Raw genomic sequence first — 26318 nt, 5'->3', positions numbered from 1 at the left:
CTGATTAGGTGCAACATAATAATTCATTTGGAGTGTTCGTGTTTGTTCAGTATTCACTCTATACCAGCTCCTGAGGAACACAAACTTTCATTGGTACTTTTTTTCATTAGTTAAGTTTAGTTTTGACTATTTAATGTTATTAAGAACAACTTGAAGCGGCTATAATCACTGTTTTCCCCCTCAGGTCTGCAGAACTTTGTAGCATCTGTAAGATTTAGTGCTATCTAGTGGTGAGACTGCAGATTGCAACCAAGTGAATATCCCCTCGCCTCACCCTCTGCTTCCACAAAAATCATGAAAGGCCTTATGTAGAGTCAGTATTTGGTTTGACTGTTCTGGGCTATGTAGAAACATGGTGGTTCAACATGGCAGACTGTGAAAGATGCAACTTTTTTGTACACCAGACAATAATGTTAAAATTTTACTAGCCCGTCAATAGATTACTAGCGTTTTGTTTTTTTGTTTTTTCTTGCTGGCGAGTGAAGGAACCAGCCACTTGCATATTTTGCTACAATCTGGTGCTAATTTTGTGTCCTGACTACCGAACATGCTTACTACATGACACACCCTTGCAATGGTCCCAGTTTGTTCATGTTTAAGCACCAAAACTATTCAGTTAGATTTAGGCACAATGTTTTTTTATTTTCACTGATACACTAATGAAAACATACTTTTCTGCCGATAGAGTCTCCTAAATGTTACACACTGGTCCTTCAAAACTAGTTTTCAGAGGCTTTAAAGACACAGTTATTGATTGGATTTAAAAGCAGTATCAAATGCCAATGAGATGCTGGAGAAACACATGTTTACTTGATTAAATCTCTTTCTCTTTTATCAGCAGAGATCAAAACAACACTAGTTTCAACCATCAATAACAAAGCTAAATAAATACAGGCAGTATTCTCAGAGGAAATGTCTATATAAGTTTGAAAATCATGATTAACTCTGTGTCTCAAACATCGACTATACCTGTAAATGTATCTATATTTTAACTTCTTTGAGCCAATCAGGGATTCCTCTTAAACCAACCGATGCCACCACCACCACCACAGCACAGGACAGTTTAAACCTGGACTCAGACTACATCTGTCCACTGTAACCTTGTTCGGCAGAGGTGTTTCCAATGATAGCCTACCAATTAAGGTCCAGTTCCATTCAGGTTAAACAAAGTCAGGGTGTTGCTATGGTGCATGTTGGCTCACTGGAAAGTCTCTGCTGCAATAAATGGAAGGAAACCTTAATTAGTATAATTGGAAAGAAGAAGATATACTTTATTAATCCCTCAATTAATCCCTTATTTCTTTTATTGTTTACATGCATTTTAACCCGGACACACACACATGCAGTACAACGGCATAGACATGCAAACGTGGAGAGAGATGGTGGAGTGATGGGCAGCCAGCCAGACCAGCGCCCATGGCTGCTGTGGGGTCGGTGCCTTGCTCAAGGGCACCTCAGCAGTGCCCAGGAGGTGAACTGGCACCTCTCCAGCTACCAGTCCACCTTCCATATTTTTGGTAGATGTGGTAGATATTTTTGGCCATGTGGGACTTGAACCCTCCGGTTACCAAGCCAAGTCCCTATGGACTGAGCTACTGCCGCCCCCTGACACCTGTGTTAACATTTCATGTCAAAATGGCTGCTGTGAAAAAATGTCTATTGATGTTTATATCTCTGTACAAACTGAAACCGTCAAACCAGTCAAATCCCTTGCATGTGTACACATACCTGGCCAATAAACCTGATTCTGACTCCACTCCCTGTACCCTTTACATGTGTACTTCCCTCTGTGGTCGCTAGGTGTCAGTGTAAAACCACCTTGCAGCATACAATGGGACAGGTTGTGTTCCTGCACCTTTATACTTTTTTATTTTTTATTTTTTTTACAAAATTTTAACTGTCCCCCACACCAACTGGACCGCGTGATACACCCTGTGAAAAAAAGTAAGACGGACCAAAAAAAAAAAACCAAGAACCAAGAACCAGAACCGTCTTTCCGTCATCTAACAATGAGCTGGTGGAAAAAAGACTCCGAGACTACCTGGTTCAGAGGGTTGGTGGAAGAAGAAGTGAGCGTCGTGGGAGGGCGGGCCACCTGTGACGGAGTGGAGAGGAGTCTCAAGAGCGAGTCAGTCCCAGTCAGTGTGTGTGTGTTTGTGTGTGCACAGGCGTTTTAAAGTCCAGTTTGATTATCTTGAGCTCAAGGAAACGTACATATCCTTCTCCTCGAGGAATTTCTACGTGATTCAGGTGAGACACACGACCGCTGCTTAGAAAAATACCTTTACTTATTGTAGTAGTGAGTTTATCTTGATATTTTTGTATTGTGGTGTCTTTATAGTGTTTCCATAATGGCTATTCGGTCATAGTCGTGTAGTATAATTATTTGTAATCTCTCTTTGTAATTATGCAATGCTCCTGTGCGGACTTAACAGTTTTCCTGTAATACACCGTCTTATTCGCGCCTCATTGTGGGGTATTTTCTCAATACAGACAGGTGTAATATATCAGACAAGATTTGACACAATGAATGTGTGTAAAATTGGTTAATTGTTCTTTTTCAAACACCCAGTATGTGCCTTCCTGCTTCATTTTACTGCATTACTGCGTTTTAACTCATCTGGGGGCTGCATTGGTGGACTGACTTTCAATCCGTCAAATATCAAAAGGGATGTTGACGACCTGGTCAGCATGCAAAGCATGTTTTCATGTGGAAGACAAGATATGGCGAGATGCCAACTGATTGTAGTAAATCAGCTGTAAACACATTGATGATGATGAGGAGCATGATTGATTTGATTATGGGTATCTCACGCCCAAGATGATGGTATTTGTAACAGTAATCTAATCATTAAGCCTATGGAGAAACCCAGTAAACCCACTTATCTGCCTGTGTAGTCTTTAAATATTCATGGTGTAGTGGGTATGTTAAGTACAAGGAAACACGTGTAAGATATGATTATTTAACTCAAAGTATGTTATTCTTATGTAGGGGACGATGTCTTTAATGTTCTTTTTATTGTTTTTTGTTATTCCACCCAATTCTTCAAAGAGTATGTTAACTGGTTTTCAACTAAAACTTTATTAAAATGTCGGTTGTGTTAATTTCCTATTACAAATGACTAGTAATGCTTTTTAGTTTGAGAAACTTAATATTCTGCTGCAGCCTCTTGTTAGGATTTAACACCGTTCAAAGGGAGCAGCTATTATAAATCTTTATTAAAACAAGGAGCTCAGAGTAAAGTCACTCTGTCAATGAAAAAGACTCCTGGCTACATATGTGTATGCAAAATAACAATACGTGTTTCATATTCTTAATTCTTAATATTGTATTTTTTTTTCACTGTAGTGTAATTTTACTGCTATTTTGCACATGTAACATACAATCTATTGCATGTCTGGCAGTCCTAGAAGCTTCTCACATATTATAAATGAGACCATTTTAAGTCTGAATTGATCACAGTTTTTAAACTTCTAAACTTCTCTATAGACAAGCAAAAAACCATGGATTTTAGACTTTAGACTCTAAACTATTGCCACATTTGGATTAAACCCAGAAAAAACCTGCCACAGAGTGGAAAGCTTCTCACAGATAACACAAATAAGCTGTGAGTTTGTGTTGTGTACACTTATAAATGATGGCAAACAACATTTGAATAATACACTGACCATACATTTAGTCTCTTTTGTCATATTGTCAGAATAACGGCAGTGTGAAATGTCAGTTTAAATATATCAGTGTTACATTCACAAAGCAACTGCACAAAGTATAAAGACACAGAACAAATAGAGTTCAGTGCAGTCAGTCAGTCTGTGACACAAGAGTGTTTTGAAGAGGTCTGTCTCTCTGTTGAAGCACAGCTAAATGGCCTTGACTGTAATCTTTTCTATCATTTGTTACACACACAGACAAACACACAGACACACACACACACACACACACACACACACACACATTGAATTAAAAAAAACAGAGATTTCAAGTCTTTTGGGACAATTGTTGTCTGTTGATGGAGCTGTCACCACACTCCTCCAATGTCTTCTATTCAGGCAGGTTAATAGATGCTTTATAATTGCCTGATAAAATCCATTTCCGTGAATGAATGTCATGGGACTGAGGGTTGGCAGTGAGATCAGGAAGAAGACAGATTAGAAAGGTTAGGTCATGAGTGTTAGAGTCACTGATTTCCTCTGGGTTAGACTCATCTTATTTTCAGCGTGTTGCTTGCTACATTTTCTCAGAGTTTTGACTAGTGTACTCAGTGGCCAATTAACAATTGAAAGCTTTTGCATTCAGGGGGCCCAGGGTACTAGAGCAAGTCAGGAGTAATGGATTTTAGATGACAGAGAATTGGGAATGTCACAATTACTGTCTCTTTACTCTGCGCTGCTAGACTTTCAGACAGTATTTTACCTCCTTTCTCGCTGCTCTCTCTCTGTCTCCTGTTTTATATTTTCTTTTTTCTCTCTGTCATTTTCCTGTGAAACATTTCAATCTGAATAGAGTCCTCTTCCTTTCGCAGTCAAAAGACCACATCATGGCTGACTGGCAGACTGACTGATTGAAAGGATTTAGACCCTGACAGCCCCATTTGAGTGATTTGGTGTGCACGAGTCAGATATTTAACTTTTAAAGAGCCCCTCAGTCCACCTTCCCTGCTACCTTTAAGAGGAGCTTTGACAAGGCTGCAAGGGCAATTGACACACCTTTACAGTGTTTGACAGGCCTCAGGAGAGGCAGCACATCCTGAGAGAGGATGGACGACTGAAATAATTGGTGTCGCCAAAATATATTTGCCATACTCGGAACAAGATAGAGCCATAGTAACCTATAAAAAGTTGTTAAAGTAGTATTTCCCAAGCGGCTCCATTTCAGGCACTCATAAAACCACCATAAGGTGGTTTTGTATCGCTTCACATTAGATTCATTTATAGCCACTGGTTTAATTTCAGTAGAAATATCCCTTTGAAGAAACCTGAAATCCATCATTATGAAGATTTAGTTGACTTCACTTCTTCACTTCATCTTCTTTCAGTCAAAGTAATAAATTTGACGCCAGGGACTGACTCTTAATTCTTTTTGCCATTGTATTCTCAGAAGGTCTGAACTCAAAGGCTTTAGAGTCAACTGCTGAAAAATTGCATTTTTACTGCAAGAAACTAACAAATGATGATTGTTTTCATTTTTGATTTATCTGTTGATTGTTGTGGAGAAATTGCTGAAGTCTCAAAGGTCAATGGTGGAACAGGAAGGAAGAAAGCGTTCAGGAGCCTCTGATGTCTTATGCTGTATTATTTATTGATGCTTGGTCAAGGAGAATTAGAGACACTCTCAAAGTACATCAGAAGTGCCTGAGTCGGTCTCACATTCTGCCCAACTCATCCTGGTGGATAGCAAGATAACACCACAAATACTATACGCCCGGAATTAGTCAAAGAGAATGTTTTTACTCGTGGAGGTGTTATTGTGAGCATATTCTAGTCTGAAGACACTGATGTCTGTTTATGCAGATTGGAACATCAACGACAAGCTATCTATTATGTCTAGGAAGGCAGCGATAGGTCTCTTCGACCCTGGCCACCACTGTGTTGAGATAGACTGGCACTTACTGTTCTCAATCAAAGCCAAACAACTAATACTGCTGAGGACCTCAAGGCCCACATGTGACCATGTGTAACCTAAGGATAGAAAATTGCATAACATTGATCACTTTGCAATTAGCCTAATCATTTTGTCTGTTAAAATGTCACAAAATAATAGATTAGAGGTGTGTAATAGCTTCTTTTATTCAACCAAAAGTCCACAACCCAAACCTACTTTAATGAACAATGATATAAGACAGGGAAAGGCATTAAAGCCTCACATTTGAGATGCTGGAACAAGCAAATGTTTATTAATTCAAACAATGAATCACTTCAATACTAAACAGACAGCTGGCCCACACAGATTAATTTGCAAAATGGTCCTTATTCACAAAGCATTACCGCACAATTTTATTCAGAGATAAAGAATGAATAAATCAGTGTGATGTATTACCTCTCTCTCCTAAATTTTACCTAAACCTACTGTAGGTTTTAAATATCTCTGCTGGGTTATCAAAAACATATCAGTCACACAATAATTTTAAGGTTTTAATTATAATTTACATATTTGGTCTTTGAATCTAATTTATGCATACATATTACATGTCTTGGTACAATCATGTAGCTTTTCAAAGTACTGGCAGTGCATGGAAGTCCTGCATAGTGTCAGTGTCCTGTGTGTGAACAATGGGTAGTAAAAGGTCATGATATCCAGTATTGTGATTCCTCATATTAGTGTTTTTACTCATTGTTAAAAGTGCAGTCAGTGCAATATTCCCTCTATCCATAGCTGCATGCTGCTGTGTTTGTCTGCTACATTATGCAGCGCTCAAGCCAGCCGTTGTCATGCTGTCAGCCCTGAGGGACTGTTGGGACTTTCTGCAAGAGTGCAGTGCTTTTCTGCTCTTTTTTTTTTATTATTGTTGTTGTTTCCATGCATGCGTGTGAATAGATTTGCGTCTGCATGTCTTCGTGATAAAAAGAACAAGCACACTCCCTGGATCTGGACGTTCGGCTCTCTACGGTGCTAGAGGCACGCTTTGTTAAAGTAAAGAACTAAAGAGTGTGACTGTTTACACTTGGAACTGGGAAAGCATTAAAGACAGAGGTGGAGTATTTAGAGAGAGAGAGAGAGAGTGTGTGTGTGTGTGTGTGTCTGTGTGTGTCTGTGTGTGTGTGTGTTTGAAAGAGAGGATGAGAAAGAGAGATGTCCCCATTCCTCCAAATAACACTGGATAAGGTCGGTGATGCTCCACAGTCATTGTATTCTCAGTGTTCGTGCATAGACACACACACACACATCTCCTCCCTCCCCTCCTTTCACCATCTCTCCCTTCACTCCTCCAAAAGAGGAGTCTTGTTCTGCTGGAACAACATTGACATTCACATCACAACACACACATACACACATCTTAGAGATGATCATATTTCACAATCTTTCCTCTCGCGGATTTGGCTCTTTTCAGGTACATCTGCTGTTTGAACTGGTTTCGCACCTCAGCGGTCTGGATTGCTCCACATTGTCATTCAATCCCCAACTGTTTGCCCGTGATATCGGCACGTAGACTGTGTTTGACAGTCATTGTTTGGTTAATGATTTTTCTTCGGTCATGTGTTTAGACTCGGCATCTGCTGCTCACACAGACTGCAAGACTTTGCAACACAGAGAGCTGGGCCGATCTCCCAAAGCGCCATTGATCTACAGAAGCGTCCCGTACTTTACTGAGCAAATGCACTTTGTGCCTCTTTCATATCTCTGTCGTCATCCTTGTGAAACCCTCCACGTCACCTTATTTAACATGTTTGAACTGTGCTGCTCAACTTTGCAGCTTCTTTTGCAACTTCTTCTCTGACTTTTTGAGGTGACGTTCCAGATGCACAGCGTTTTGTGTTTCCTCTAGTGTGGACATGACTATTAACACTGTTGCTTTTTTTGTGTGTGTGTTTTATTTCAGGTTTCTTCTACAGCACAGTGGAAGAGGCTGCCTGCTTGCCTGCCAGTGTTTGTGCGTGGGCGTGTGTGCATGCAGGGGTGTATGTGAGTCGTAAGGTGATGTGATGTTTGTGTGAGTGCCTCTGCAACCTGTTCAGAGAGCGCGTGTCCCATGAGACGCTCGGCGGAGATGCAGGGAGCTCGATCCTCTGCGCTGCGGCTCCTGCTGCTAATCTGCTGTGTGTGTGCGACAGCCGGCTACCCATTCAAAACGCCCCTGGACCTGGATGTGATTCCACGCGTTACAGTGTTGAGCAATGGTAAGCACAGACTCAAACACACACAGTGAGTTATGTCTAAAATGGTGTGTTTTTGAAGAGTTTACTGGTCAGCATTTGACCCTCCAACATGCAGACCAACAATTGTGCTGTAACAGGTTTCTTTAAATGGGGAATATTTCTGTAGTCTTGCAGCTGCTGCTCTTAACTTGTTTTCTTTATATTCTTCTCTCTACTCTCTCCTAACACAGCCCTTTCCCCCTCCCTGTCTCTTGCCTCTTTACTTCCTCTTCTGTAAACCATGTTTGGGTTTTTTGTTTTTTTTACATCAAACTGTGATTATCATTCATTCATTATTCATATGTGTGAGTGATAACATGTAGCCAGAGGTGTTTACAGAAGCAATGGCATATGAGTGAAGTGCTTACACTTGGATCCCTGCAGAGCATCCAGGGAGACTGACACCACTGTAGGTAGTTGAGAAGCACTGTAACCATGACAACTGTTGTAGTATGGCGTGATGCTGCTGTATACAGTATTTTTCTTTTGTGTGTGTGTGTGTGTGTGTGTGTGTGTGGGCAAGAGTGTGTATCTGCTTTAAAGCTGTTATCTGATCCTGGACTTTATTTGTTGATACAAAGACGTGTGAAAGAAATGTTCTCACGTCCTCACTGCCAAATTCGCTTTATAAGATCTACTTGTAGTCCCTCCTCTCCCCTTCTCTTTCTCCAAACAGTTGTCTTTCTCGCAGTACATCACCTACTTTAACTCACTACTACTTATAGCTTCATCTCCGTTTCTGTAAATCATCGGTTGGTTCTCAAACCAGCCCACAGGTCCTCCTACACGACTCATCTCCTCCTCTGCTGCCCCAACACTCTCTCATCCACTCCCCCTCCTCTGCCATCCATCTCTCTCTACCTCTGCACTTTACCTCTGTCTGTTTTACTCAATTGTTTCTTCATTAGTTTGTACTTTTCATGGACGCACTGCCCTCTTTTAATTACCTTACCTTAGCCGTTATCTCCAGTCTTTGTTTCTCCTGCTTTCCTCCGTTTGATGAGAAGATTTCGATACACAAACTTAACTCTAATCCCTTTAATCTCTGTGTTTCTTAGCAACCTAAAAGCAAAGCCTACAAATGTGTGTGTTGTGGTTAAAGCCAGACACACACACACACACACACACACACACACACACACACACACACATACCTGTGGTCTCTCTTTATTGCAACATCAGTTTTTCCCATAAAGAAGGTAAAAATATTTGTGGGAGGGAGGTCGTTCAGAGGTATTAATTTGACGAATGCCAGTGCATAGTTTTAAGGAGCTGAACGGCAAAATCTGGACAGCAGGTTGGTAAAGAGAAAGAGAACTGCTGTAACATCTAAATATTTTTTCATTACACACACTGATTTTTGCCTGCCTGTTTTTTTGACCACACTTTGACATCAGCTGCACTCGATGGCTATAACTTACGCTTGTCTGGCCCATCTGCTTGTCAGAACACTCTGAACTGTAAACAGACCTGATGCTCAAATGTGAATTTATATGTAAAGCTGTCAAGTCACAGTCTAACACCTAGAGGTTCAGTGAGTGTATGTGTGTGTGTGTGTGTGTGTGTGTGTGTGTGTGTGTGTGTGTCCCTGAACACTTTGTACTGTGCTGATCAGCTGAGGGCCCTGAATGTTTGCTCAGTAAATAATATCATCTGGGCTTCTCTCGCTGCCTCTCTGACTCCTTTTCTCTCCCGGTAGAATGAATCAAACGTGCCTTTTTTCTCGCATGATCTTGTACGCCTTGTAAGGCTAAAATGTGCTGCTATAAAAATATCATGTCAAATAATAAATCTCCCCCTGCTGCATCACTCTCTCAGCCAGGTTGTATTGAGTTACAGGGCTCCAACTGTCAGGCATTGTATGTCCTAATGCTCCGATTACACTCAGGAAACTAAGGTTTTGTCTCTGTTATATTGCATTGTCCTCACCCACAATGAGACACTCATATCACGTAAAGTTCCGAAAATCCCATACAGGCAATACTTGTCTTCCTCCTGCCAAGAATGAGGGAAGAAAAGTAGACACCTGATCACCCAGGAGCAGGCTAGGATGGGAACTGACTGCTGCTGCTGAAGTGAGCAGAGTGGGTCGTGTTTTGTTGCAGCTGATAGGAATCTCAATGACAGCTTACTTAATAACCATGCAGTCTTCAGGGGGTAGTGGATTGGGGATGCAGGAAGTCTGACACACTACTGAACTCTTCAATGGTCATGAATGGTGGCTTAAATGCTGTCAAAACATCTGACGGTGAAACCTGTTCAGCATTAGTCACATCAGATATTTTAATTAGACGTTAAATTACAACTTGCTGTAACAGTCTGCTCACGTCACAGTTGTCTTTGTGGTTATAGCATGCCTAGAAGTTCTTGTGTCTGTGACATGTGTCCGTGTGTTGACAGTGGTGTGGTGTTTACCCAAGCTAAGTGGAGTCCTGATAGATCGTATGTTTAAAACTTACATAACTCTCCCACCATCTCATGACTGCCGCTAGTTACATCATGACAAACACTTGTAAGTGTGCGTGTATATGTGTGTGTGTGTCTTTGTTGAGTGTTTGTATGAGTGAGCCTCATTAGTATCTCGTCCTTGTCAAACAGATGCATCCCTATATAACCTGGAAAACTGGACAGGGGACACATACACAAAGCAAAAGAAACCCCAAACCACACACACACAAAAAACCCATTCAGTAGAAGTGGATCTCTGAAATCTGATGTGTTGGGCCTCTTTTCATTATCTTCTTCCTCCTCAGCAAAGCTCTGCAGGATAAGCATAATCCCTTAGCTTTTATCGTCCATAGCAGAGTTCTAATTTCATTTTGTGCCAGTGATAAAACAAAAAGTAGAAAACTGTGAAGTGTTTAGCTACACTAGCAGTGTAATTATACGGCAATGGTCAGTCAATCCAACACTGATATCTTTGACTTTTATGACCCTGAATCTTCCTCTTTGTTGTCTTTCTATATTCTACATTTTATGTTCTTTGTCTGTCTGTCTGTGTCCCAGGTATTGACAAAGCATTACCTTTTTCCCAATTTGTAGTTATTGTGTGCTTTTCCTTGTTCAGACTAAACACAAGCAGCTGTAAAGTCGGTTTCTGTGCAGCTCAAGCACAACAGAGATTAATAGAAGACAGTGTCTCCAACAGTCTAAAAAAGAATCTCATATATTCGAGCGAGTCCCTCAGAATCAAAGCTCAAGGTCCTCTTACCTCTCTGCACTGACGTTCGACAATCATACAGCGAGAAATCCATCACAGAAGATGAAGAGATTTCTATTTCTCCCTTTATTCTCATACTGTCAGGCTTAATTGAAAAAGCTCTCACTCTTGTGCTATTAACATGCCCCACCCTGATGGCAATCCCTCGCACATGCACATTTCAAGGCTTTCTAAAGGCCTTCAGGGAGATGTGTTGGTGTAAGAATATCCACCAGTGTGGATTTTTAAAATTATTTCCTGTTCAACTTATCATAAAAATCCAGGTGATGAGAGTTAGGGTTAGAGCTGTATGTACGTGGCTGATCAGTCCAGTGGCACTACACCATAAATGACTTAATTCCTGCAGTATTTGAGGAATTATGAATGTGAACAGAATATCTTTTGTTTTTTCCTGAAAGTGATATTGGTTAACCCACAGTTGTTCCCATAGAGACAGAGCTTTAATCAATAGCAGCAGCATAATGTGTGTAGCCAAACGAATGAATCAGCCTGTTTCTGTAGAAGTACATCAACAAAAGAAGGTTAAACTAAATTGTCGTCATCGTTTTTACTCCCACAGATTTTAAGTGTGTCATTTCTAAAATTTCCTCCATTGAAATGCCAATTATCCGGGATATCATATCACCGACTCAGCCACAAAAGGGCATGTGTGTTGTAAGGATGTCTGCTGTGAATTTTTTTCAAGACCATTTTGAGCTGTTTTGCTGAATAGGTGTAGCTGAAGCAGCCAGGTTACAAAAGGTCACCTTCATTAACAACAAATCCTTCTCTCTCCTTCTGCTCCTTCCTCAGGTCTCCAGGGCTGCAGGCGTTTCCAGTCCTCTGCAGTCAACTACAGCACCATGTTGCTGGAGGCTGACAGTGAGCGGCTCTACGTTGGGGCCCGGGGGGCTGTATTCGCTCTCAATGCCTCTGACATCTCAGCCAGCTCTGCTCCCACTGTGAGTTTTGTTTATTTCGGTGTTGCAGCATGTTGTTTGCCTCAGCTGCCATATCTTTAACTCTGCCATGGCTTCATTTGCATTGCACGACGCAGGAACTTTTTTGAGGCAACAATATTTCATTTTGAGGCAAGAGTATTTATTCCCCTGTCATCCCTTGTGTGTATGTGTGTGTGTAGTCACAATAACTCATGGTTACGCCACAGGAGGATCTTTCTGCATAAACCTGCATATTAATGAGAGAAAAACCTGTATTTTCTCACTGTAACTCTAAATAGATACACAATTCCTCCTCATCATCCACATATTGGAGCATGTTTACATAGAAATAGTTTCTAATTAATGCAGTGATTTGCATATTATCTACTTCAAACCTGTGTTGCTACTAGTATTTATTCTAGTTGTGTAGGTGAGTTCAAACTAAAACAACAAATGCAAAATTTAAAACCAAGATATATTAACCTGTGATTGTTTGTGAGTTCAACAGTCCTTTCTGCACGACACAAGTTTGCCATGATGGTCCCAACAAAGGGTCTGTAGGGTTAAAGAGGTTTATTTAGATTCTAATTAATATCACAGGTTAATAAACCATGGTTGATGATTCCGATGCTGGTTTCAAATTGTGTGAAGATCCATGTATGTGCAAATGTCAAGTAATGACATAATCCAGAGAAACAGAACAAACAGCCAGTATTTGCTTCTGTATAAGCTTAGCGACCAAACGATGTCAGGTGTCTAGTCTTCAAACTATTGCATGTTGCAAGATAATGTCAGTAAAGTCATCTCTTCCTTTTAAGTATCTACAGAAGCTGAAAGCCGCCTTTCACCTGTCATACTGCTGTGTTTGTTACCTGGTGACAACCTGACGTGGTATTAAATGATAATACAGAGGTGGTGTCTGTCATAAGGTTTAGTTAGATGAGCGGTTGTGTTACACACATTACATTTTATGACTCCTGCTGTGAATACAAATGTGTAAAGTCAACTGTCTTTGCTACAGTAGAGTGAAAAAACACTGCTTCTGTTCAACAACGCAAAAAATTCAGACGCCGTGATTGCAGAAAAAAAAGCTATAAAAATGTATCTGCTGTCAGATCTGTGGTATTTTGCTGAAATTTATGCAAGTCGGTGATATGAAACCATCCAACTTTCTCTTTCTGTCTTGTATGTTATGTGGTTTGTAATAGATTGAGTGGGAGGCCTCCTCCGAGCAAAAACGTCAGTGTCTGCTCAAGGGAAAAGACAATAAGGTAGGCATTTAGCTATTCGTTTTCCCTCAGTCCTTTCTTTTCATCTTTTTGTATTTGGTCCTCTCCTATGTATTCATATTTGTTCCCCCACAGTAATACATGTTCTGTCCTTCTCTTCCTCTTCCAGACGGAGTGTTTTAATCACATCCGCTTCCTCCAGAGGTTCAACTCGACTCATCTCTACATGTGTGGGACTCATGCCTTCAGACCCCTCTGTGCATACATAGTAAGGAAATGCAAAACACATTACAGCTCTCCCACTACTGTTAGATACATTCATTTTATTACTGCACTAGTGCAAGTTCAGATAAATAATACATATACATTTGTTCATCTATAGATGTGAAACAGTGATTAATCTGTTCATATTCTGTACTTTCTTTTACCTCATGTGTGGTTTCAAGATGAAACTAAATGTCTTCTCTTTACCACAAATGTTTTGTCCTGAATAGGACGAGGAGAGGTTTGTCATGTCATCTCAGCCTGAAGAGGGCAGAGACAAATGTCCTTATGGCCCGACAACGGGTTACACTGCCCTCATCATCGGTAAGCTCTTCAACAATTATCAGTCACCTGCAGAGTTTTACTGAAATACTGTAGCTGACTGATTTGTTTTTTTGCTCCAGACCAGCAGATGTATACAGCTTCTCAGTATGAGTTCAGGAGCTTTCCAGATATCCGCCGAAACTCTCCATCTCCCACATTGAAGACAGAAGATGCCCCCACACGCTGGCTGAATGGTGAGTTAATCTTGATAAATACTCTTTAAGATTTTTAGATGGCAGGTTGGTCCAAGTGGTCTTAGCTCAACCAGGTTAAAGCCTCCATATAAACATCTAATCTGCTGAAGTAACAGTGCATTGATTATTTATCAGTGCCAGTGGATCAGTGATGCATTATTTTACTTTACTTATATCAGCTACTGATTGCTCTGTTAATTCTCAAAGCACTGCAGTTTAGGTTTATATTCATTCACATTTGTGGGTTTTTAGACTTTGAACAACTACTGCACAGACATGATATTTTGTACAGACATTCACAGATCCCAGACAATTGAGCTTAATGACTTTGACAATCCCCCGACTCTTCCTCCAGGATCACCAAAAGATTGACATTTATGGTTTATTTATGTTGGCCAATGCAGCTTTTGTTTTGTCAGGCTATATTTTTATGAAGGTCCCCCTCAAGATGAGTTTTGATCTGACTTATAGGGTCATTGCCGGACCCAATTTTTAACTTGTCTAATACTTTGGTTTATAACCAAATACCCGTAAAATGAATGGCATTTCCACCAGCCTCAGATATACTGTGTTTATTTCTAATTAGCAAATACTACCATGCTAACACACTACAGTAATGCTAAACATCAGCATTAGCATTTAGCTCAAATCTGCTGCGTCTCAGTACAGCCTCACAGAGCTGCCAGCTTGGCTGTAGACTCTTAGGTTGGTTAACATATTTCTCCAGAAACCTGATTTTGATATGATTCAAAAACATGATGTTTTACAGATAACTGAAGTATAACATTTTCTTCTTTTACTTTTTGTTTTCCTGTTTTTGCAAGCTGCATTAGTGGGATTGCCAATTCTTTCTCCTCATACTACAATTAACCAACTGCTCAGTTAAAGACCGTTATCTGCATCACACCTCACCTCACCACCTTTTTATTATATTATGTTTTGATTGATTCGAGTTTTATGATTTGACTCAGGTACACAGCTAGCAGTATTAAGTTAATTGTTTTAGTTCAGGATGACTGCTTTCCTAAATTAGACTCCATGGATGGAAACACTGCCAATTCACACGACATAGAAGAGCGTTTGTTGTTTCATTTATCAAGAAAAACACAGCATGAGTCAGTGTATCTTTTTCTCCCCTGTGTAGAGGCAGACTTTGTGGGTTCTGCGTTGGTGAGGGAGAGTTTGGGCAGCAGTACGGGCGACGATGATAAGATCTACTTCTTCTTCACGGAAAGGAGCCAGGAGCAAACAACAACGTACAGCCACAGCAGGGTGGCACGAGTCGCCCGTGTTTGTAAAGTAAGTGCAGGTTGAAAAAGATGTAGGGTATGATTTGCAACTGGGAGTGAAGTCTTGCATCAGATAAGCTTGAGTGAAGTCTTGTTTGATGAGAGAAAAGGTGCCATAATAGATGAGATGCTGGATGGGGAATGCATTTGTAACAAGGCCCCAGTGTGATTAGAGGAGCAGACTGTGTAGCTGATGAATAGGTTGCAGAGTCAGTGTGGTTTAGAGTGAGAGGGATGGATGACTGCAGGGGAGACAGAGCTGCTGTTTAGCATCCTCTGCTGCCTAAATTGTGAATGCTTTACTTTTCCCTATTCCTAGGAAGGGGTTAAGAACAGTTGTACAATGTAATAACCTTGTTGTTCTCTCCTGTGGCACCTTAAAATGAAGTCAGCTCACAAGTTTTCTCCTTGAAAGCTTGGCAGCATATTTGTTTTCTCATCTTAATAGAAAGGCCTTGTGGCAGAATATGTGACATTTGCAATTTACCACTGGCCGAATACATTTTAAGTTAAAATGAAATCTAGCAACTGGCAAGATGATGTCAGTTTCTGGATTTCTGGAGTTTTTCCACTGGGAACCTGTCAAGACATTTTCAACAGTAGGTGTGCTGCAGTGTGTGGAGGAATAAAGACACTCATGCACAGACTGTACAGTGGGAACTTATGGGAAGCCATAACCTTTATTGAATGTATCGTTATTGCTTTCCCTTGCCATCTGTTGCACTCTTTAGGAGGCTCACTTCCCCTTGTGTGCCACCTTGAGCCGAGTGTTCAGTCTGTTTTGTCATTTATCCAGGCCTTACCTCATATAACCCTGTCTGCTCCCTCCTCCTCTGTTTCTTTTCTTCTTTATTTTTCTTCCCTCAGGGGGACCGGGGAGGCCATTTAACTCTCCAGAAACGCTGGACATCCTTCCTCAAGGCCAGGCTGACATGTTCTCTGCCTGAGTACGACTTCCACTTCAACATGCTGCGCAGCATGTTCGTTATGCCTGGAAACACACCGCAGGACACACTCTTCTATGGCATATTCGGCCTGGAGTGGTGAGTGTCTGATGTCAAGATCTCTGGCTGACAGGAACTTTGAGGATGCAAATGCAAATGAGTGAGGCGAAGATGAAAGGCAGCAATCAATACATTGAGATAGGCGAAGAAGACAGGAAGGGATGAGATGAAAGAGAGGAACGAGATGAAGCGAGGAGAACCTTTTATCCAAATTATATGAAAAAAGAAGTTGGATGGAGGAATTTTGCAAAAGCTTGGGGAGAGAATAATAATTAAAAATTCAGATTTAGATGGGTTTAAAAGAAAGTGGAATTCTTTGAGATGTCAGTCCTGGTTGATTTGGCAACACCTGCAATGCACCTGTTTTATTTTGAAAAATGATCTCTCGATTTGGAATGTGATGCTTTACTTGGCTGCATGTGGCACCTGTCAAAAAGAAATGCCATGTATTCTCAGTGGAGCAAAGAGCCGCATCTGAAACACACCATGGCCTCCTGGTGGGATCACAATCATTAACTAGAGCGCCGTCACAAGCATAAGTAGAATCCAGCAGGGAATGGCGGACTCCGCCACTTTAAAAACAAACTCTATACTATAGGTGAAGAGAGATTACTGTATGTATGTATGTCCATGTACGAAGGCTCAGTCTTTGCCGCAGCGGCCCAGGGTTCAAATCCGACCTGTGGCCCTTTCCTGTATGTCTTTTCCCGTCTCTCTCTCCCCACATTCCTGTCACTCTTCAGCTGTCTTTATCAAATAAAGCTTGAAAAGGCCAAAAAAAATATCCAAAAAAAAAGAAAAAGATTACTGTATGTAAATACACAAACTGGCGAAACTGAAATTATGTTTAATTTCAGGAAAATCTGAAGTGGTTCATGTGCTTCAAATGATGTATCATTTTGTTGTTTTGGAAAGCATAAAAAAATGTTTACCTTCAGCATTTTTGTTCTGTTAGGATGCTGTTGTCTCCTCTTGAGCTCCACCTCCCCTGTCTCCTACCTCACCTCCTCCCTGAATCCATTTTGTAGTTCTCTCCTCCGCCCCTCCTCCTCTTCTCAGAGATGTATGACTTCTAATCAGCTTGATACTATCTATGACAGCACTCATCCCATCTCTCCCGCTCCCTGTGCTTTCTTCTCTTTTTCTATCTCTATCTTTTCAGCTAGGTGAGCCACTGATCTACTGTACTTCTACTGCTGTCCCTATGGCAACACTCGGTTTACTGCTGTTATTGTTCGCGGCCTGTGCTCTGGTCTTTTTCTCACTGTGTGTGTGTGTGTGTGTGTGTGTGGGTGTTGCTGTCTTTAGGAAAAATGTGAAGGCGTCTGCGGTGTGTCGGTTCTCTCTGTCTGAAGTCCAAGAGGCTTTTCAAGGACCCTACATGGAAAACCAGGACTCTGGCTCTAAATGGAAGGAATATACCGGAAAGATCCCTGACCCACGACCTGGAACGGTAAACACACATACATACAAGCACTGCAGAGCTCTTAGTCACATTAAAAAAAAGGATTCACACCAGAAAACTGATCCAAGGTATAGATTCAATTAGCGAGAAAGCAGAAGATAAGAGAGAGTGGCAGCCCAAAACACCAACCAGCTTATGTCACTGAAACCTATTTCCATGGCGATTAACTCTGTCCCGTAGCTTTGGTGACAATGGCTTAGTGCGGCAGCCAGGCCATGCAATCACTAGTGGGAGCAGACATTATCCACTGTAGTGTCACTTCAACACTTTGTGGGACTTAAGTTTAACGTTGCTATTAAACAGAAGGTAGGAACAGCCAAAGGTTTTAACTTGGGAGCATGAAAGCCTGTTAGTGGAGTTGGCTGAAGTCATTTGAAAAGGACAAAGAGAGAGAAGAAGTTCTTAGTCAGATGCAAAGAGAGCTGAGTCGCCCCCATGTCGGCTCAAGCCCGCTGCTGAACTCACACAGGCTCATTGTTGTCCAAGTGAAAAGTTGCATTTTCCCCAGACACAATCTTCCACAGGCTCGCACTTTTTCTTCACCCCTTAATTTTCCCTGCAGACCATCTCGCTAAGCCTTAAGACATCCTCTCTGCCTCCCACTGTCTATCTCTGTTCACAGAGAAACTTATTACAAATGGGCAACCTACGGCGTAGATTGTTACTTTGCCTATCAGCCCTCCTCTCATCGCTCTCTTTGCCTTCTTTTTCCTGCAGTGTATAACTGACGCTCTAAGGGCCAGGGACATGAACGTGTCCACCTCTCTGCCTGATGATGTGCTGGACTTTGTCAGGAGGCATCCTCTGATGTCCCAGCAGATCCAGCCGTCAGACAGACGCCCACTTTTGTTCAGGAGGACCACAGACTACACCCAAATGGCTGTATACATGATCCAAGGCATAGACGGACAAACACACCATGTATTATACATGGGCACAGGTGTGTATGTATTCATGTCAAGTATTAATCGTGCAGTCTGTTAAAGGAATTGTTCGACATTTTGGGAAATAATACACTTATTTGCCTTCTTGCAGAGTTAAATAAGAAGATTAATAGCACTCTCATTTGTGTAAATATAACACTTAGCTTAGCTTAGTCACCTTAGGGCTTATGTCCTGGACTATTTCCATTACTTCCTGGAGTCTTGTAGTCATCATGGCCAAGCTAGCTGCATCCATTACTAGTTTCATAAACATTTAGATATATTATATACCTTTGGTTGTTGATGTGTTGTCATTGTCAACAGTCATTGTTACACATTATTTCACCTTCTCATGTGGTCAAAAACGTGGACCAAGGACCAAGGTGCCCCTAATCTTGTCTTTTTATTTATCACTTGTCATAGATTAGACTAGTCATAGAAAATATATACAAAATAAATTAGACATAAACTGTATAAAATGTGTTTATTGTGTTAACAACATGAACAATTTTGTTTTTGTTTTCAGAGAATTAAACTGAACTCCACATCTTACTGTAGACACTAACACTCACTCAATTATGTCGTAACTATGACAAGAAATAAAGGCAAATAAGTGGATTAACTGCTTGAAGTTATTTTTTGGGTGTTTGCAAATTAATATGCTGAAAAAATGAATAAAAAATGATCAGTTATCACAGTGATATGTTGTGGCTGACAGAAATGTGTTCAATTCAAATGTTCTCTCTTCTTTGTATGTCTCGCTCAGATGAAGGCTGGTTACATAAAGCTGTAGAAGTTGAGGGGGAGCTGCACATTATCGAGGAGCTTCAAGTCTTTGAGGAGCAGCAGCCTGTTAACAACGTACTAATATCTACAAAACAGGTAGTGTGTCTGACCGTCACATTCACACACATTTAAGGAGTAATCTCCATCCTACAGTAATCAAAACATCTCACTCCACCCCAGATGAGCGTATACGTGGGCTCTCCATCAGGCGTGGTGCAGCTTCCCCTCTCTAACTGTCGCAGATACACCTCTTGCTACGACTGCATCTTTGCCAGGGACCCTCACTGTGCCTGGGACGGAGCCCAGTGTGTGGACATACTGGCACATGTAGACAGGTGAGTGCTGAAGGGTGTATGTGTGAGAGATCGGGAGATGAAAGTGCTGCAGGTGCCCTTTTGTGTTTGATTTGACTAAATTCAAGTATCACAGTGCCCTGTCACCATGTTGTTTCCCAGAACTGTTGCGTAATCACAGTGCTGGCAGAAACTTGATGCTGGCAGTGATAGTAAACAGAGCGTGCAGCTGTGCACTGAAAGTGTACCGATAAATCTGGACAGGTTCAGCTACTAGACAATTGTTATGAAGGGAATAACTACCATGATGAACAGAGCAGAATATAGCCTAAAAAATACATAAGAAGATATAGAAATCTCACGATATGTACCAACATTACTGGATATGTTCATGTTACAAGTAAGTCGTTATTCTTTGCACTAATGTACTTATTGTTATGTTTTCGCCCTCTTCACAGATCCACTTTAATCCAGGACATCCAGCATGGCAACAGAGGATGTGAGAACACACAAACTGGTATGTAAAATCATCTGATGCTAGTCCCCGCTGCTTAAAAATTTGAAAAAAGTTTGCTTTTCACGCAGTGAATGATGAAAGTGAGATTGAAAATAAAGAATGTTAGGGAGGACTCAAAAGATGCATAGTTGTCATCAGATGCCATGAAGGCCTCTTTGAAAGTTGATTATGCACACTGCGTTGGCAAAATCCTCTCCTCCCTTCTTTAATCACATTTTTGCCATCTCTGGAGAGATATCTGTTTGATATTCAAGGCAGGCAGATGCCTTCTTTCACTTCACGATTTCAGTCTGATAAAATGTAGCATCTTCTCAGCCCCATTGTTCTCTCTGTACAAGGTGATATGATGGCAGGAATGAAAAGATATGTAAATGGAGTTCATGCCTCAGTAACTCTGAACAGGCTTGATAAATTTTGGTGTTGAACAAAAAGTTGGAGGCGAAATTAGTCGATACTTGTGAGTTTTTCTGTAAACTTGTGAAATGAGACTCGCTCTCTGTGTTCCAGACGTTGTCCTGCGGAGCCGTACCGTGCGGGTGGGTGATGACGTGCTGCTGCAGTGTGAGCTCAGTTCCAACCTGGCGACGCCTCTCTGGACTCTGGATGGCAGCGAGCTGCAAGGCTACGGCCTCAACTCTGGCTTCAGAACCGGCACCGATGGACTGCTGATCATCGAGGCCCGGCAGGACCAGAGTGGGCTGTACACCTGCTACGCTGTTGAGAACAATATCAAGGTCGGCATAGTTACCTATAATGTCACTATCTGCCTGGACGTGCAGCCGCCCCCACCTGTAGAGCCAACTGAAGACCTTTACAGTATCTTCACCACCGTGGCACCACCCACTGAACATGCCTCCTCCGAGAGGCCCCTGCCGCCACCCCCAGCCCCTCTCCTCCCCCACTCAGAGCTGCTCTCCCCCAGGAACATGGAGGCCATGTACCTGTCCCTGATCACCATCCTCGGAGGCCTGTGCGTGGTGCTCACCGTGGTCCTTGTCTATGTGGGTTTCTGCCTGCGTGTGGGCCACAGAGGGAAGTATTCATTACGTGCTGCAGCTGCTGCCTACCCGAACAGTAAGAAGAACAACAGGAACAGAAAACAGCACAGAAACTCCTCTCACATGGAGCTGAAGACCATCTCGAGCCACTGTAACGGGAACGGCATTTGTAATGGAGTTTCAAAGCAGCATAACGGCGGCACCCAGGACGGAGGTTTCCTTCAGATTGTCCCCGGCGAGGGTCACCCATCACCCAATAAGGGGCCTCCGCCCCCGGCACCTCCTCTCCCACCGACTCCACAACTTCCCTCTCCGGAGTGTGACTTCCCCAACGGGCTGTCGGCCACGCTCCCCAGTGTCCTGAGGAGGATGAATGGCAACAGCTACGTGCTGCTGAGGCAGAGCGACTCTGAAAACACCTCACCCAGCTGCTACTCCTTTGCCGAGGAGCTCAACAAGATCTTAGAGAAGAGGAAGCACACTCTACTGCTGCCCAGGCCAGATGAGAGCTCCGTGTAGAGAGAGGTAGCTCCCCCTGTGGTGGGAGGACTGCCGTGTTGTTACCTGGTGCTGAAGTGCCTGTCACATGACTCATTATTGTCGAGGACTAAAGCAATGAGAGTCTTATCTGCTTTCTTTACTTTGGATTTTTTTCCCCATTGACACACTTTTTGAACCTTTGAGCTGTTCATCAACCTTAATTCCTAAATTTCCCAACACATAACAAACAAGAATGAGAAATGAAGGACCGACCATGTAATCTACCTCACCTCAATACTGCCCAGAAGGACGTGCAGCCAGTCTGCAGTCTGATTTTAGTATCAGGGGCTGAGATCTCAGCCACAGAAAGATCTCGGATCCACAAAGCACAAGCGGAGACGCACAGACTCCAACGAGGAGCAGAGCCCAGCGGGAATATAAATACATGTGAAGACTTCTGCTGTGCGCCGGCCATATTTGGCTTTCAACTGGAGGGCAGCTAGCCAAAGTTTGTTTGCACTGACAAGTGCACAGATGGGCTTTGCATTTTTAAAACATGACATTCATGGTCTATAAATATTGAGGGAGATGGACGTGGTGAGCAGGGGAATTTTGTGCGCAATGTTTTCACTTTTAATACAGACTTAACCTATTGCAATAACCAACACACAATAATATACAGTAACTCATGACAGCACAAGACACCCTACACCAGCCATCATTAAGAAATGGTGAATTAATCATTATTTAATATTACTATTAACCTGAATGTCAAGTTCAGTAATTGATGATTTATTTAATACATTGTTTTAGATGGATCATTATGATGTTAATTTAATACTTTATTCAATTAATAATGGATGGTAATATTAATAATTAAAGTAATCATATAGAGGTGGTGTTAAAATAAGTAACAATAAACAATTTGTTGGAAATTACAAAATATGCAGGTAAACTTTAAATATTATTCACATTACTGTACCCGGAGCTCTAAATTACAGTGGCAGCTGAGTCTCCAAATGCATCATAAATGGTTAAAACTTGCTTTGTCATGTCAGGCACATAAATTTACATAAACATTAGAGTCCACATTATATATAAAAAGCACAAGCTATTAAAGAATAAACAAGGAAATAATTTAACTTTTATATCAGTGAAGAAATATTAAATAGTGATTATTTCACTGTGAAGTGTTAATAGACAATTTGAAGAAAATGTGACAGTATTATTGATTTCAATGCACTTTATATGCCAGTTTTAAATCGACTGGGAAAGTTAATGGACGCTTTTATGAAATTTGACTCTGCAACCTGTCGAAGCAGCAGCAGCAGGTCCAGAGGAGCTTTTTGATTGGACGTTTCTCAGTATGAAGAGCTGCAGCAGTGAAGGCCACAGCTGTGCCTGCTGGACCTTGTTTGACACAAGTGGATTAGAAGGAAAACATTGACTGTCTCAGCCGAGCCCGACTCTACCGCTGTGTGACACCCCGCATGCACAGGATGACAGACTGGGCGATGAACACAGCGTTCACCAAAAGCATCCAAGGTAAATCATTTCTGTATTTTGCCAACACATCTCCTGCCCAGGCACACTGCCAAACACACACTTAAATAATAGATCATGGATTCTCCGAGAGTTCGAGAGCACAACGATATCTTCAAGTTTACTGAATTTTTCTCCACTTGCACGGTTACAGCTTGTTGATCCAACTGCCGGGCTGTTTATAATTTGTGCAAACGTTTTGCTTCAGAGATTCCCAAATGAAACATCTGCTACAGTCAGATTCACAGATAAACTCCATCAGTCCAAACTAATTAACAGTCATACATAAACATATTTAATTTATGAGAGGAGCCTGTGCGTGAGAGGCTTAATTTACAGAGATCATGGTGACAGAGGATCTTCATCCTCCACACTCTCAGGCTCTCCCTATCTTCACATAAAGAAAACTTTATCTAGTCATTATCATTCAGTATCACACTGTTTATATTGCTCATCAGTGTCCTCTAGCTACGTCTCACTGTTGTTCTCCTGTCAGAGGGCAGCGTTAATTAAACACCCGTCTTACGATGAGTCTGACCTTACTGCAGAATGAGGGAGAGGAGAATTTGAGATCTCACCAGAGAGTTACAGAATGAAACACTCTCAAGGTCCCAATTATTTTCTTATGCCCTCAGGCTCAGACTGGGATCTTGTATGTTATTACAGTATGTCAAAATAGAACCTGTCACATCTACGCCGTATGCTTATATGCACATATAGCCGAGGAAATTCATACACCTCCACAGGCACGTGGCACATAACGGCACATTTGATTGATTCTAACAAGCCTGTGATGTCAGAGTGTCACATACTGTGTGAAATATGCTGTGGCTAAACTTTCCAGTCATTGGCACTGATCAAAGACATGAAAGGAGAAGGACGTGGCTGCATGCTTTACACATTAAAAGCCTCAATTAAAGCTCAAAGCGTCAATCCTAAGCATAAGACAAGATAAACACAAGCAGAGGTTTTATATGTCTACATACATATAGTATACATATTATGTTTATGTGTATGTGTTTGAAAAAGCCCAGGCCAAATATAGTCCTGTCAATGCTGTAATTGCTTTAAAAAAAAACACCCCAAAGTGATAGACACATTGCTGGAACTTACTGAATATATTTCTCCTCTTTCTCTCTCGTCTCTTCAGTTTGCAGGTCTGATATGCACAGGTCAGTTTCGATATCATTCCCGGGGATACCATCTCCCAACCAGTGTCAGATGGCAGGACCGGCTGCAGAGATGTTCTTTTAATGAGCGGTGAAATGAAATTCACCATCATTAGTGGACAGTGAAGAGGCTGAGAGGCTGGATAAGGGCTACAGCATGAGAGTCTCTGCACCTACAGCTCTGCCTCCCAACAACTGGAATGAAAATCGTTGTCTGCAGTGTCTCACTGAGCAACGTTTGTTCTTCACAGAGCCACTCTTTGTCCGCAGAGAGCGTCCTTGCCTCTGTTTAAATGCAAATTCGACGTATAATGACCTTTTTTTCTCACACTTGCTGCATGAATTATTTTTCAGCACTGCTGTTTTTATTTTCTCGTTAAGGTAACAACAAGGAGAACTCACCATCAATATTAATGAAAAGTGCCAAGGTTGATGTTTAAAAAAAAAAGTGCTTTGTGAGCCAATTTTTCTGCAAAACCAGAAGAAAAAAAGAGGCATATTTATTTTGTAATTTTGTACATTGTGTTTTTGAGGTTATTGTTAATGTCACTGTTTAAGTGCCACTTGTGAGACACCGTCCTGATAAATAGGAGGGTCACATGTTGCCTGTGTTGCACATAATGTGATAAATAGGAGCACGGTAGCCAAAAGCATGCAGAGGCTGTACCAGCACCACAGAGTTTAATATTTATAACCTACTAATGGGAGGAAAAATACACCAATTTACCTATTCACTGTAACCTATAAATGAGGGATCATTCAGCTTTTCTGTCACTGCAGTGTTCACATATTACTTTTGATCTCTATTTGCATGTTACACCATGCTTGTGCACACAGTAAATCAAATTATTTTTATTAATCTCTCACAAAGAATAACAGGGCAGTGGGTTCCTTCGCATTTCACACATACTGACTTCAAATAAAACTTTGTATTTCAACCTCTTCCTCTCCTCATCATTTCTTTTGTTTTATTGAAACATTTGACAAATACAGGTGGATGAAACTGGTATGTTGTATCTGAGAGGAGGCCGAGCGGAGGAGGCGCCTTGTTACTGAGTTTCTGAGCTCTTCCAGCACAGCCTGCGGCTGGAAAACAGCATGGCACGGAGTGGTACGGAAAATTTTGCTGCGACGTTGATGGACTGGTTCAGGTCCAACTGGAGTGCCTTGTTGACAAAACCCACACATATCCTGTGTCCTGTGAAGGCATGACAAGAGAAAATGTTACCTCAGCTGATGCAGCTTTTATAAAAGAGCAGTCGTTCTTACTTTCATCTAAGCCTTTTGATCTGATCTTTCAGAAATGCCAGTCAATACACTGTTCAACTGATTTTTCCATCAACCATTTCACCTTTTCTTATAATCCTGGTGAGAGAGCAACGCCCAGCTTTCAGACAATAACTCTGTTGTTGTAATTTATTACCGGCAGCACGACAAAACACCCATAAATAGGACAGCCGTGTCATGCACACTCTGACTAATGCAGCCAAAGGGCGATTTGAAATCCTGCCAGGTACCGGCAGTGCGTACAGCTTGACATGTGATTAACAAACTGTCATGGTCGGTCTGTTATTTACGTAATGTTTCCTCAGTTTAATCAGGGTCAACAGGAAGAGCTCGTTCTGCCTCTTGAATAGTAGATTGGAAGCAGCAGATTCATTTCATGCACTCACAAATGTGTAGAATTAATAAAATGCTGCTGCTTTGATTAGATGAGCTCAACCATTATTATTAGATAGTTAATTATGATTCATGTTTCCCAGAGGATGAATCATAATGGTGACGTTCTTCTAGTACCACCACGAGTTTTATATCAATAACTATTTGATTGATTGCCGTAAAATCTA

General features: G+C 41.6%; 1 protein-coding gene across 1 annotated transcript; it reads left to right on the top strand.

Moving 5' to 3' along the window:
- The first annotated feature begins 1989 nt into the window (after nt 1–1989).
- sema4ga (sema domain, immunoglobulin domain (Ig), transmembrane domain (TM) and short cytoplasmic domain, (semaphorin) 4Ga) lies at nt 1990–25406 on the top strand. The gene is made up of 16 exons (XM_010744984.3): nt 1990–2250; nt 7539–7836; nt 11867–12015; nt 13203–13265; nt 13393–13491; nt 13718–13811; nt 13892–14005; nt 15150–15304; nt 16162–16337; nt 17607–17751; nt 18481–18703; nt 19453–19568; nt 19653–19807; nt 20224–20282; nt 20790–23305; nt 24453–25406. Exons 2-15 carry the CDS (start codon nt 7689–7691, stop codon nt 21797–21799), a joined length of 2706 nt encoding a protein of 901 aa, XP_010743286.2. The 5' UTR covers nt 1990–2250; nt 7539–7688; the 3' UTR covers nt 21800–23305; nt 24453–25406.
- Nucleotides 25407–26318: the final 912 nt, after the last annotated feature.

Source organism: Larimichthys crocea, chromosome III (assembly GCF_000972845.2).
Source record: "Larimichthys crocea isolate SSNF chromosome III, L_crocea_2.0, whole genome shotgun sequence".
NCBI lineage: Eukaryota > Metazoa > Chordata > Actinopteri > Sciaenidae > Larimichthys > Larimichthys crocea.
The sequence above is the reverse complement of the archived record's forward strand: the minus strand, read 5'-3'. Positions and strand labels throughout refer to the sequence as shown.

Excerpts from the sequence above, each read along its gene's own strand:
- sema4ga (XM_010744984.3), top strand. The coding sequence starts at position 7,689 with ATGAGACGCTCGGCGGAGATGCAGGGAGCTCGATCCTCTGCGCTGCGG. Across the intron at positions 13,266-13,392 it reads TCAAGGGAAAAGACAATAAG|ACGGAGTGTTTTAATCACAT; the intron begins GTAGGCATTTAG and ends TTCCTCTTCCAG. Across the intron at positions 16,338-17,606 it reads GGCATATTCGGCCTGGAGTG|GAAAAATGTGAAGGCGTCTG; the intron begins GTGAGTGTCTGA and ends TGCTGTCTTTAG.